Source organism: Leucoraja erinacea, chromosome 31, assembly GCF_028641065.1.
Source record: "Leucoraja erinacea ecotype New England chromosome 31, Leri_hhj_1, whole genome shotgun sequence".
NCBI lineage: Eukaryota > Metazoa > Chordata > Chondrichthyes > Rajiformes > Rajidae > Leucoraja > Leucoraja erinaceus.
The window spans coordinates 8,927,291-8,940,736 of record NC_073407.1 but is presented as its reverse complement, the minus strand read 5'-3'; the positions used below and the strand labels follow the sequence as shown (position 1 = coordinate 8,940,736).

At 42.5% G+C, this 13,446-nt stretch overlaps 1 protein-coding gene across 1 annotated transcript in view; it reads right to left on the bottom strand.

Moving 5' to 3' along the window:
- LOC129711880 (DENN domain-containing protein 1A-like) overlaps positions 1–13,446 on the bottom strand; it is a 472,977-nt gene that overhangs the window by 206,253 nt on the left and 253,278 nt on the right. The window contains 1 exon segment of the mRNA XM_055659869.1: positions 992–1,092. Coding sequence (XP_055515844.1) covers positions 992–1,092 — 101 coding nt within the window.

Below are 13,446 nucleotides of genomic sequence, written 5' to 3'. Positions count from 1 at the left end.
ACCAGTGAATCGTAAAGGACAGGCCCAACATCTCAGGGCTTGGTACAGAGGGTAGTCAACCATTCGCAAAGGAGAAATGTATCAGAGATTCATGCCAATTTGGTCGTTAAGGAGGAAGCCAGCGACCAGGGTACAACAGGGGAGGTAAGACAAACGTGGGGGAGTATGCTTAATAGGTGACATTTACGCTTGGGGACCATTGGTAAGAAGGTTCTCGACCCGAAATGTCACCCATTCCTTCTCTCCAGAGACGCTGCCTGTCCCGCTCAGTTACTCCAGCTTTTTGTGTCTATCACCGTTTTAAACCAGCATCTGCAGTTCCTTCCTACATATTTCATTTGCTGTAAAAACAGCAATGGGTTATTAGAGAGATACCGAATGGGAATAGGCCTTTTGGCCCATTGAGTCACCACTAATCATCAATCATTGAAACTAATCCTACACTAATCTAATCCAATGTTATTCACTCTACATTGTCATCAATGGGCCCCAGATTGTACCACGCAACGACGCACAAGGGGCAATTTACAGAGGCCAATTAACCTACCAACCTGCAAGTCTTTGGGATGTGGAAGGAAACAGGAGCAGCTGGAGGAAACACACAAGGTCACGGGGAGAACAGGCAGACTTCACAGAGATATTACCGGAGGTCAGGACTGAACCCGGGTCTCTGGCGCTGAGAGGCAGCAACTCTACCAGTGCCGTGATGGGAATGGGGTCCCTAACGGTTACAACCCTCTCCCCATCATCCAGTCGGTGGAGGCAGTGCGCGTGGGATGAGTGGTTGATACCGTGGCCATTCGGTTCCCGTACACAGAAACTCAAAGTTCAAATGCCAAGGGGATAGCAATCGCAGAAGATTGGAACAGAGGCCATTTCTTCAAGATTGGAACACTCGATCTTCATTTCTTCTGACCAATTATGCAGGTAGTATAAATCTGAGGCCAGAAATATTTTGACATTTAAATATAAGCTTGAGTTAACTTCTTACCAGCAGTAGTCCAATAGATGTGGAGGGAGGACAGGGATGTAAACATGCTGCCAATACATAGGGTATAGCATTGCTGCAGACCCATGGATACAGGCTGTTAACTAGGAGAAACAAGAACAAATACTCATCAATTCAAATATTCTTAAACTAACATTCCGAACAGAAAATGACTTTCAAATTTTAAACCATCAATAAATTATAAAATCGACACAGAAAGAAAGCATGTAACACCGGTATTTCTAAACTAAATGTTAAAATCTTCCTTTCTAAACTATATCCGGAACAGCTCAGTGAATGATTCAACATGTGTTAAGTTGAAAGTGATGGCCTTACACTGATTAAAACGCAGTACTTGATCTTGCTTCTGTCAGATAATTAAGGTCCATCCTCAATATCCAGCACTAAATCTTCAGCATCAGTCAATGTAGCTTGGATCAGTGAACAGTTGGGGCCGTGAACATGGGATAATGATCAGACATCTCCGTATCGCAGCAAAAAGGTGCTTTTACAAACCAACAAAGAGACCTGTACAAATTTGTGATAAGCAAATCACTTTGTTTCACAGAATCCACAACATTCTCACTGCACGTGGAACCATCTCTTTGTAAGAAACTCTGCTTATAAGCAACCTTTCTTCCCAATTTACCTCATTACGTAGATGTATGATCCTCTTTAATATGTTAACCAGTGCTATTCAAAACCTGCATGTCACATGACCACAGTCAAAGACTCACTATTTCAAATTGCACAGGCAGATTCACGAGTCAAGAGAGTTTTATTGTCAAAGTATCAAAATACGACAATGACACTTTTTTAACTGGCTGAAGACACACAAACCAGTATTGACTTAACATAACTCACCAAACAAAGTTTGATTTATATTTAATCATTCTTGAGATCAACTACAGAACAGCACCAATAGCTTTGGAATGGAATTCCACACAGGCTGCCATAGAAACAATTTTAGAAACCCTCTGTTATTAAACTGCAGAGGGGTCGGCGATGGGAGCCTCGGCAGCAGGAGCCTCGGCGGCAATGGGAGCCTCGGTGGTGGGGGGCCTCGCGATCGACCTATGATCAGCGGTCGATGAGCGTGGGGGGGGGGAAGGGGAAGACAATGCGGACCCGACATGGGGGGACCGCTGTGAAGGATGGGGAGACCCGGTGTGGGGAGCACTCTCATTTTAGAATCCTCTGCCCAGGGGATAACCCTGCATTTGTTTGTTTGTTCGTTCATTCATTCCAGTTAAGACGCTGTACACACAGCAGCCGGCCGACAGTCGCTTGTCTTTATCTTTTTTTCCACTTTTTAATTTACTTTTAATTTCAAGTTTTCGTGTACCTCATGTGTTGTGACTGTTGGCAGAACAATTTCCCTCCTGGGATGAATAATGTTCTATCGTATCGTATCGTATCGTATCGTATCGTGTGTAGCTTGGCCAGATATTGAAGGAGCAAGAAGCCCTGCTCCGCTCACATTACATTGTGCAGCACTGTGGCATTGGGGCAGCACAGTGGCACAGCTAGTGGGTGCACTGTGCCACTGGGTTCGAGGTTCACCACGGATGCTGTCTGTGCAGAGTTTGCACGCTCTCCCTGTGACCACGTGGCTCTCCTCTGGGTGCAGTGGTTTCCTTCAATATCCCAAAGACCTGCAGATTTGAGGGTTAATTAGCCCCTATAAGTAGCTCCTAGTGTGTAGGGAGTGGATAAGAAAATGGGATAACATAGAACTAGGGTGAACGGGTGACCTATGGTCGGCATGGATTCGGGCTGAAGGGCCTGTTTTCATGCTGTATCTTTCAATCAATACCAGTGCTCATCATCTGTCACTGTGCATCTGTGCACTAATTGTTTTTTAAATAAAGCCAAGTAAATAAAGTGTTCGGAATTTTTTTTTCAGGATGTAATGTTAAGTTTAATGCATGAGATAAACAGGTATCTATTGTTACAAAATACAGATTGATTCCTATTGATAAAGCATTATAACCGCAAGGGGATAACTTGGCCAATATTCCAAATAATTGTCCCTTTTTAAACTCTGCTTCTTTTTAAACTGAAACCCAACTGTTCTCTCAGGTGAAAGTAAAATGGTTTCATGGCATTCTATCAATCAGCCAGGAGGGTAATCCACTGCGTACTGGCCAATATTTCTTCTTCAGCCAACGTCACTGAATTGACAGGTGATCTGCTCATTGTCACGGTGGTGTTTGTGGGAGCCTGCATGAGCAAATTGGCTGCCATGTTCCTATGTTACCTGTTATAAATGCCCCAGTTAAAATTGCTGGTATTAGTGGAAAGTGAAGAAGGTTACCTCGGATTACATCAGTATCTTGATCAACTGGGCCAATGGTTCAATAGTGTTTTATTTCTCACATATGCAACTGCACAGTGAAATTATTTTTGCATATTTACACACATGCAGGCGCCGCCATGTTTTGGTGCCATTTCCATTGGCAAAGTCCAGTCCGCCCATGCGCTCAGTTTACGGGAGCAGTTCTCAATCCAGGTAAGCCCCGGGCTCCAGTAAGGCCTTCCTGCATCGCCCTCGACAGGCCCAGTCCACGAACTGATGTCCCTCCCCTCACATGGCCATCTTTGTGGCCTGGGGGTGCAGCAGTCGACCTTGAAGGCGCAGTAGGCAATATCCTGGTTCACCCTCATACTGGCTCACTCCTCGCGTTCAGTGACTCCAGCAGCTCCCTCCCGATACCGTTGTCCGCCAAGCTTTCAGGCACGGCCTCTTGGGGAGTCCCAAGGATCGGCAGATGAAGTTTAATTTAGATTAAAGTGAGGTGTTGCATTTTAGTAAGATAAACCAGAGCAACATTTAAATGGTAGGACCCTGGGGAGGGTCGTCGAACAGAGAGACCTAGGAGTACAGCTATATACTTTCATGAAAGTGGAGACATAAGTGAACAGGGTGGTGAAGAAGGCATTTGGTACGCTTGCCTTCAGGGCACTGAGTACAGCAGTCATTTTCTCATGTTACAGCTGTATAAGATTTTATTGCAACCCACATTTGGAATACCATGTTCAGTTCCGATCACCCTATCAGAAGAATGTCATGAAACTGGAACGGGTACAAAAATGATTTACAAGGATGTTGCCAAGTCTGGAGGGTTTAAGTTATAAGGAGAGGCTGGAATAGGTTGGGTCTTTTTTCCGCCCGGAGCATAGGAGGCTGAGGGATAAGCTTATAGATGTTGGTCAGATCACGTGAGGCAGGGATAAGGTGGTACTCTAAAACTAGGGGGCATAGATTTAAGCTGAGATTTTAAAGGGTTTTAGAGGCAACATTTTAACACAGGCGATGGTGGGTACATGGAATGAGCTCAAATCATCAAAGCGAGCCCAAATTATGACACGTAAAAGACTATTAGACTTGTACATGGATAGGAAAGTGTTGGATGAATATAGGCCAGGTATAGGCGAGTGGAACCAGCTTGCTTAAGCAACTTGATTGGGGTGAACACATTGGGCCAAAGGCCTGATTTCATGCTGTATGACTATGAATCTATTACAACAATTACTATATTTCAAAATTGCTTCATTGGCTGTGAAACACGTTAGACCTCAAAATGCTTTTAAAATACAGGTTTCTCTATCTCATTTCTAAATTGGGCAACAAATACACTCCATCTGGAGGCCCAAGAAATCGCAGGTGGTGGAATCTAGCATAGAACACAAAGTGCTGGTGTAACTCAGCGGATCAAGCAGCATCTCTGGAGGACGTGGATAGGCGATAGACGTATTGCGTCGTTTCGAGTATGAAGAAAGGTCCAGATCCACCCATGTCGTCCAAATATGCAGCCTAATCTGCTGCGTTACTCCAGCACTTCTAATATATTATATCTACTGGGAATTAGGGGCCGTTATGCATTTGAATTGGGTATAGATAGGATGGTGCATAACCACAAGATAAAGGTTCATGGGCGGGTCGTGAATCGGTTAACGGGCAAAAAAGTGGAGGGCCAAATGTACCATTCTTGGATTGACAAGCTGTAATGAATGGGTTTGGCCGTCAAAGATTCGAAATGGGAAGGAATTTCTACTCTCCGAGAATTGTGAATCTTTGCAATTCAATATGCCAGGGAGCTGTGAAGGCTGAATTATTCAAGGCTGAGATTGTTTATTTTAGTCCACAGGGGAATCAAGAATGATAGGGGATCATGCAGGGGAGCGTTACCAAAGATCCTATCCGCTATGATATTATTGAATGGCAGAGGAGGCTCGAGTGCAGAATTTGGCCATCTGCTTCTCTTACTGTTATTCCAACACAAAATCAGGAATGTATTTTATGGAATACAGAGGGTGCCCCCCCAAAAATACAATGACAATATTTACAATAATTTGAAAAGTTCAATGAACAGTTAAGTGTGATTTATTATGTATTTTAAAATTAAGATTAGTTTACTCTTCAAATATATCACTCACATTTTTAATGAACATCCTACTTTGATGGGAAGTAAAGAGAAAATACTAAGAAAATTTAATTTATAATTCGCAGATGACACTATGGTTAAGATTTTACTGAACTTTGGTAATATTTTAATCTCTGCTTAATGCTGTATGATGCTTCTCTCCACTCTAATACCGTGAATATTTGCATATGACACAGAAGTGGGATTAGCTCAAGGATTTGGAGCTGAAATACTATTTTCAATACTCGGCACTGTGACGCAGCGGTAGAGTTGCTGCCTTACAGCGCCGGGGACCCGGGTTCGATCCCGACTACGGGTGCTGTCTATACGGAGTTTGTATGTTCTACCCGTGACCCTGCGTGGGCTTTCTACGAGATCTTCAGTTTCCTCCCACACTCCAAAGACGTACAGGTATGTAGGTTAATTGGCTTGGTGCATGTGTAAAATTGTCCCTAGTGTGTAGTAGGACTGTGTTAGTGTGCGGGGATCACTGGTCAGCGCGGACACGGTGGGCAGAAGGGCCTGTTTCCGAGCTTTATCTCTAAACTAAACTCGGGTATATATTTATTTCACAAATCTGAATGTCTGCTGGAGCATGGATTTTTGATTTTGGAAAGCAATGCAGAAAAAGTAGGTGGGCACAGTGAAGCAACTGGTAGAGCTGCTGCCTCACAGCACTAGAGATCTGGGTTCAATCCCCACCTCGGGTGCTGTCTGTGCGGAGTTTGCATTTTAGCTCTGCGACGGAGTAGGTTTCCCCCGGGTGCTCCAGTTTCGTCCCGCATCACAAAGACGTGCGGGTTTGTGGGTTAATTGGTCTCTGGAGGTTGCCTCTGTGGGTAGGGAGTGGATGTGAAAGTGGGATAACCTGGAACTTGTGTGAATTGGTGATCAACAGTTGGCGTGGACTCAGTGGGCTGAAGGGACCTTATCTTTCAATCAAAACCAATGCACTGTCCCATCTGAAAGCCACAGGAAAGGGTGCTGTCACCATGAGTATTAAAAAATTGTAAAGTCACAGCAAGAGACGGAGAGGAGCAAATACCTACCATTTGTGGTTCATCGCATGCTGACCTTTATGCAAGTTTAGCTTTCATGTGTAAATTTTCCTTGCAATCATTTCTACAGTGCGAGGACAGAAGATATCAGAGTAGGTCATCTGCCCCTTCAGGCTTGCTCTGCTATTCACTGACAACATGGCTCATCTCGCTCAGCTTCCCTCACTTTCTCCATATTCCGCAATTCAATTTGTGTTCAATCTTTCCACCTCATCCTCAAATGTACTCAATGACTGAGCATCTGAGGCAGTGTGTGCCAGAGATTCACAATCCTTTAAGATATTGCTTCATTCAGTCCCAGATGGCAGACGAGGACCATAGAACAAAGAGCAGAACAACACAGGAACAGGTCTTTCAGCCCACAATGTCTGTACTAGCTATCCCAAACATGATTCCAATTTAAACTAAGAAGACACAAGGGACTGCAGATGTTAGTTTACAGAAAAAGATAAACACAAGGTGCTGGAGCAACTCAGCAGGTCAGGCAGCATCTTTGGAGGACACGAATAGGTGATGTTTTGGGTTGGTATCGTTCTGCAGACTGATTAGAGTAAGGGGTGGGGGGTAAAGCTGGAAGAGAGGTGGGGAGCATGACAGAGCCAGGCAAGCTATAGGTGGAGAGGAGGATGCTTTTTGTGTCCATCTAAGCTATAGGTGGATGCAGGTGAGGGGGGTTGATTGCCACATTATGCTAATCTCCTCTGCATGCACATAATCCATAGCCCTCCATTCCCTGCATAAACATGTTCCCATCTAAAAGTCTCTCAAACAACCAGTTTCAGACTTCCAAGCTAAAGAACACAGCTATTCTATCCAGCCCTCGCAGAAAGTTTTATGTTTAAATAAGATCACTTCTGATCCTTCGAAACTTCAGGGAACATAGGTTCAGTTCAATCAACCTCTCTTCACAGGGCAATCCTTTTTATCTGCCCAGTGAACCTTCAATGAACTCTTCTGAGGCAAGTAAATCCTCCTTCAGGTGAAGAGACCAAAACAATAGACAGCACAGCTTGGTCTCAGCAATGACTTACATAATTGCAGTGAGTTCTCAACAAGTATAGTTCAATCCCTTTGTAATGAAGGCTGACTTTCTTGACTGCTTGCTGGAATTGAATGTTATCTTTCTGCAATTTGTGCAAGATTGCCCAGTTCCTTCTGAACACCAGCATTCCTCTCACTTATTTGCCGAATGCTCCCGTTCTTTTTTTTTGCTCAATCAAAGTTAATATTTTGCTTTATATTGCATTTGCCACATTCTTATCGACTCATTTACCACGTCTATTCACCTTTGTAGACTCTTTGCTTCCTCCTCACAACTTGTTCTTGCATTGTTAGCAAATGTGAACACATCGCAGGGTTCCCTCATAATGTCACCGGTACAGACAAGTAGTCACATCTTGAACGTGACCCTGGCCATAACACATTAGTTGCAGCTTATAACCAAAGTTTGACAATTTATTTTGTTGAGTTTAGAGATACTGCATGGAAAAATGGGAACATAGGAACCAGCCTGTTCATGCTAGTTCAATGTTATCCCAATTTCCCTACACATTAGGAGCAATTTAAAGAGGCCAATTAACCTACAGATCCGCTCACCTTTGGGATGGCTGATGGCCTTATTCCCACAGTGTTGTTAAAACAGACCAATTGATAAGTAACTGATCCTCAACAATCCTTAATCCAAATCAATAAATTGATCAGAAATGCCACAATATCTCATTTTATCCAATAAATGCAAATTGAATATCTTTTTGGAAATCCAAATAGATTAGATCCACTGGCTCCCCCTAGATTATAAATGGCCTGCTCTATTTCATTCAAGAATATTATGAAGACAATACAACAAAACTTCTGTTGCTAAAAACAAAATTTGCCCAGAGCATCCTCCCAAGAGAAAGCCGCTAGAAGCTTGTGTGATGGAGCATGAAACTAAAGAGATTTGGTACACTCTGCAGACATCTGCAAATGTTGACAGTGTTTCCTGCAAGCTTCAAAACACACAAGGCGCTGACTATTCAATCACTGTCATTTACAGTGTCTGAATTGAAAACCTCCCATCATTATGCATAATCTTACATGTGACCTTGAGGCCACAAGATAACCGTATGAATAGGTACTTCAGGTCACACATGCTGAAACTAAAATGTGTAATATTGAGCTACCGGAAGTATTTCCCATTTCCGATATGCCACTGCAGTAAAACACAGGAGTGTTTTAAAATGAAAATTTTTTTACATCGGTAGAGCTGTTGTCTCACAGCACCAGAGACCCGGGTTCAATCCAGACCTCAGGGGGCTGTCAGTGTGGAGTTTTCATGTTTTCCCTGCGACCGTACTGGGTTCCTCCGGGTGCTTCGGTTTCCCTCACATATGGCAAAGCTGAGCAGGTTGTAGGTTTCGGCCCGAAACGTCGCCTATTTCCTTCGCTCCATAGATGCTGCTGCACCCGCTGAGTTTTCTCCAGCAATTTTGTGTACCTTCGATCTTCCAGCATCTGCAGTTCCTTCTTGAACAGGTTGTAGGTTATTTGGCCTCTGTAAATTGCAATGTATGTGTAGGGAGTGGATGAGAAAATGGAATAAAATAGTGTGAGTGGGCAGTCGATGGTTGGTATGGACTCAGTGGGCTGAGTGACCTGCTTCCATGCTCTATCTCTAAACTAAACCACAAATATCTGAAATGAACAATTTAAATTGAAAAATGTCCCATGCATTCCGATTCAACATCCATAAAATGTATTTGAATGTTACTACTAATTATAATAATGTATTCTTTATTGGATACTACTTTCATTTATATAGCATGTGTAATACTACAAAATATCCTGATGTGATTACAGAATATTTTTATGCCACATAAGTAAATATAAAAAAGTAAAATCTATAAACAGTGGAAAGTATCATTGAAATATTCAGGTTGTCAGGCAGCATCTGTGCAGAGTTAATTTTTCAGGTCAAAGGTCTTTCAATGGAATATAAAACAAGATTGTTTTAAATTGCAGACAAGGGAAAGGGGTACAATTAACCCTTTCACTACCCTCTCAGCTATCATTCATTTTCATCTGGTTCCACTCGTACAGGTTCCCTTCATTTTTTCCAGCCTTGCCCCTTCTCTACATCTTAAAACATGCCGGTACCGTTCTGTTGAAAGATCCTTGGTCTGAAATGTTAATTGTTTTTCCCCACAGATGCTGCCAATCTGCTGAGCATGACCAGCATCTTCTTTTGTTCCTGTTTTCAGCAAACTCAGTTTCTTTGTTTTGCAAAGACAGAGTCACAGAGTATTAAGCAGGGACACAGGCCCTTCAGCCCACGTCGACCACAGTGCCCAATCTAAGCTAGTCGCATTTGAAGTACCCCAACCCAAAACGTCACCTACAGTGTATACACACACTGATTTTTTTTCCCTCTCTCATTTATTATATTGTTTACAGTGTACTATGTTTACATATTCTGTTGCGCTGCTGCAAGTATGAATTTCATTGTTCTCTCTGGGACATGTGACAATAAAACACTCTTGACTCTCGAGCAATGAAGTCATTGGCAGGGAAGAGTTTCTGAATGGGAAAAGGCAATCAATATGTACAGCACTGGAAAAGGCCCCTCAGTACAAACCTGCTGGGCCGAATGGCCAGTCCCTTTGCTGTATTGTACTATGTTCTACTACATCATATAACCATATAACAATTACAGCACAGAAACAGGCCATCTCGGCCCTACAAGTCCGTGCCGAACAACTTTTTTCCCTTAGTCCCACCTGCCTGCACTCATACCATAACCCTCCATTGCCTTCTCATCCATATGCCTATCCAATTTATTTTTAAATGATACCAACGAACCTGCCTCCACCACTTCCACTGGAAGCTCATTCCACACCGCTGCCACTCTCTGAGTAAAGAAGTTCCCCCTCATGTTACCCCTAAACTTCTGTCCCTTAATTCTGAAGTCATGTCCTCTTGTTTGAATCTTCCCTATTCTCAAAGGGAAAAGCTGATCCACATCAACTCTGTCTATCCCTCTCATCATTTTAAAGACCTCTATCAAGACCCCCCTTAACCTTCTGCGCTCCAGAGAATAAAGACCTAACTTACTCAACCTTTCTCTGTAACTTAGTTGTTGAAACCCAGGCAACATTCTAGTAAATCTCCTCTGTACTCTCTCTATTTTGTTGACATCCTTCCTATAATTGGGCGACCAAAATTGTACACCATACTCTCCAGATTTGGTCTCACCAATGCCTTGTACAATTTTAACATTACATCCCAGCTTCTATACTCAATGCTCTGATTTATAAAGGCTAGCATACCAAAAGCTTTCTTTACCACCCTATCTATATGAGATTCCACCTTCAAGGAACTATGCACGGTTATTCCCAGATCCCTCTGTTCAACTGTATTCTTCAATTCCCTACCATTTACCATGTACGTCCTATTTTGATTTGTCCTGCCAAGGTGTAGCACCTCACATTTATCAGCATTAAACTCCATCTGCCATCTTTCATCACTAAACAATTTTAAATCAAAGACATTGGGTTATTTTTATTTATTCATTAAGTGTAGAATCTGTATCTTCAATCATAAATCTTCCATCAACATTTTTGATCTATATTTTTATATATATTTATTATTTGGCCATCATTATTGGCTTTTTACGATTTTAAACCCAATAGTTCATTATAACTAGAAGTAGGGTCTTGACCTGAAACGTGGCCCATTCCTTCTCTCCAGCCCGCTGAGTTACTCCAGCTTTTTGTGTCTATCTTATTAAAATAACTTGTTCTGGCATGTTATCATACATTATCCAATTTAAAATCAAACAATCAATAGGACCAAGGGGAAAAAAAGAATACAATGTCTCTATAAAATACATTCAAGGAATTACTAGCATCTTTAACAAGTGAAACAGCACATTTGCCAAATTAGCAATATGTCCTTCCGAGTGCTGTAGTGTTTGAAGCTCTGGTAGATTTTGTATTACTGCCCAATATAATGAAAGGTTCATTGACATTTGGAATTATTTTAATTGGACAACAATATCCAGAAAATCATTTGCCAGCTCACCACGAGTGCAATCGAGCAAGTAACTTCGAATTTTCATCAAAACTACTGACAAACGCATTTTTTAAATAATAGAAATGACTGGTGCCGTTTAAAAATTTATGGCAATCACAAAATCACATGGATCAGGTGAGTCATAATTTATAGGAGCAGAATTAGGCCATTCAGCCCATCAAGTCTACTTCACCATTCAATCATGGTTGGTCTAACTTTCTCTCTCAACCCCATTCGCCTGCCTTCACCTCATAACCCCTGACATCTGTACTAATTAAGATGCTATCAATCTCCGCCTTAAAATATCCATTGACATGGCCTCCACAGGGACATGTAGATGATGAGGCTGGGTTGGCATGGGCAAGTGGAACCGAAGGGCCTGTTTCCGAACTCTATGGACAAAAGTAATTCCCCCTCATTTCCTTTCTAAAGGTACCTCCTTTCATTCTGAGTCTATGGCCTCTGGTCTTAGACTCTCCCACTAGTGGAAACATCCTCTCCACATCCACTGTATCCAGGCTTTTCACTATTCAGTAAATTTCAATGAGCCCCAGTGCCGTCAAACACTCATCATATGTTAATCGAAGTATACCTAGGATCGTTCTCATAAACCTCCTCTGGACCCTCTCCAACGCCAGCACCCATTCCTCAGATATGGGGCCCAAGGGCACTGCCCTCCCCACCGTCAAAAACATCTGCAGAAAGTGATGAACTCACAGGCATAGGCCTGCTTCTCCACCATCAAAAGCATCTACATGAGGCGCTGCCTCAAGAAGACAGCATCTATCAACGAAGATCCCATCCACCGCCCGCCCCACATGAGGGTCATACACTGCCACCTTCAGGCAGGAGGTACAGAAGCCTGATGTCCCACTCAACCAGGTTCAGGATCTACTTTCCTACGATGATCTTGAAGCGACCCAAACAAACCTAATTCTACCTCGGAACACAATGGACCACCACTTGCACTTCCAAGAAATTGCATTCTGATTGTGTGTTTACATTATTATCGTGTTTTTTACAGACTTTTCGTTTCACTTTCTTTAATAATTGTTTGTGCTACTGGTGTGTGGTTTGAATGTATGTGCGTGTGATGCCGCTGCAAGCAAGTTTTCATTGTATCTGTACATCATCCTACTTTAGGACACTAAATAAATAGCCAATAAAAAGTATTCATGTTATGGCCTTGATTTTTATGACTATTATGATTTTTAAAGCTTTGATTTTTAATGCACTGTAATGTTTTGAGCATCCTTCAAGCACTTTCAAGCATTTGTATCCCAAGTCACATGTCATTCTCTATTTCAATTTTAAATATATTTTTGTTTCATGTACAGAGCAGCTTTCAAAAGGTCACACAACTCAGCCTTTGAAACCAATGGCTATTATCCAGTGGAAGGAATCTTCAAGTGTTACCATATAGCCATAGAGTTCGGAAACAGGCCCTTTGGTCCCACTTGCCCATGCCAACCCAGCCGCATCATCTACATGTCCCAACTGTCCGCAGTTGGCCATATCTCTCCACACCTTTCCTGTCCATGTACCTGTCCAAATATATTTTAAGGTTTAAGAGAACTGCAGATGTTGGTTTACATCGAAGATATACAAAAAATGCTGTAGTAACTCAGTGGGTCAGGCAGCATCTGTGGAGAAAAGGAATAGGTGACATTTCAGACTGAGACCCTTCATCAGATTGAGTGTCAGGGAGGGGGACACTAGAGGTTTGGGAAAACAGAGATCAAAGCAGATCCTGCTTTGATAACTCAGGAATTAACTGTCTTTAAATGTTATATTCTTATCAATTTCCTACAAATGCCCCACTAATTGGGTCAGTTAGTGAAATATGTATTCTTGGTCAACCATCAGAAAAGAGCAGCATCTGAAACACGTCTTGCAGGAAGCAGATTTGGCATCACTTTGTAGC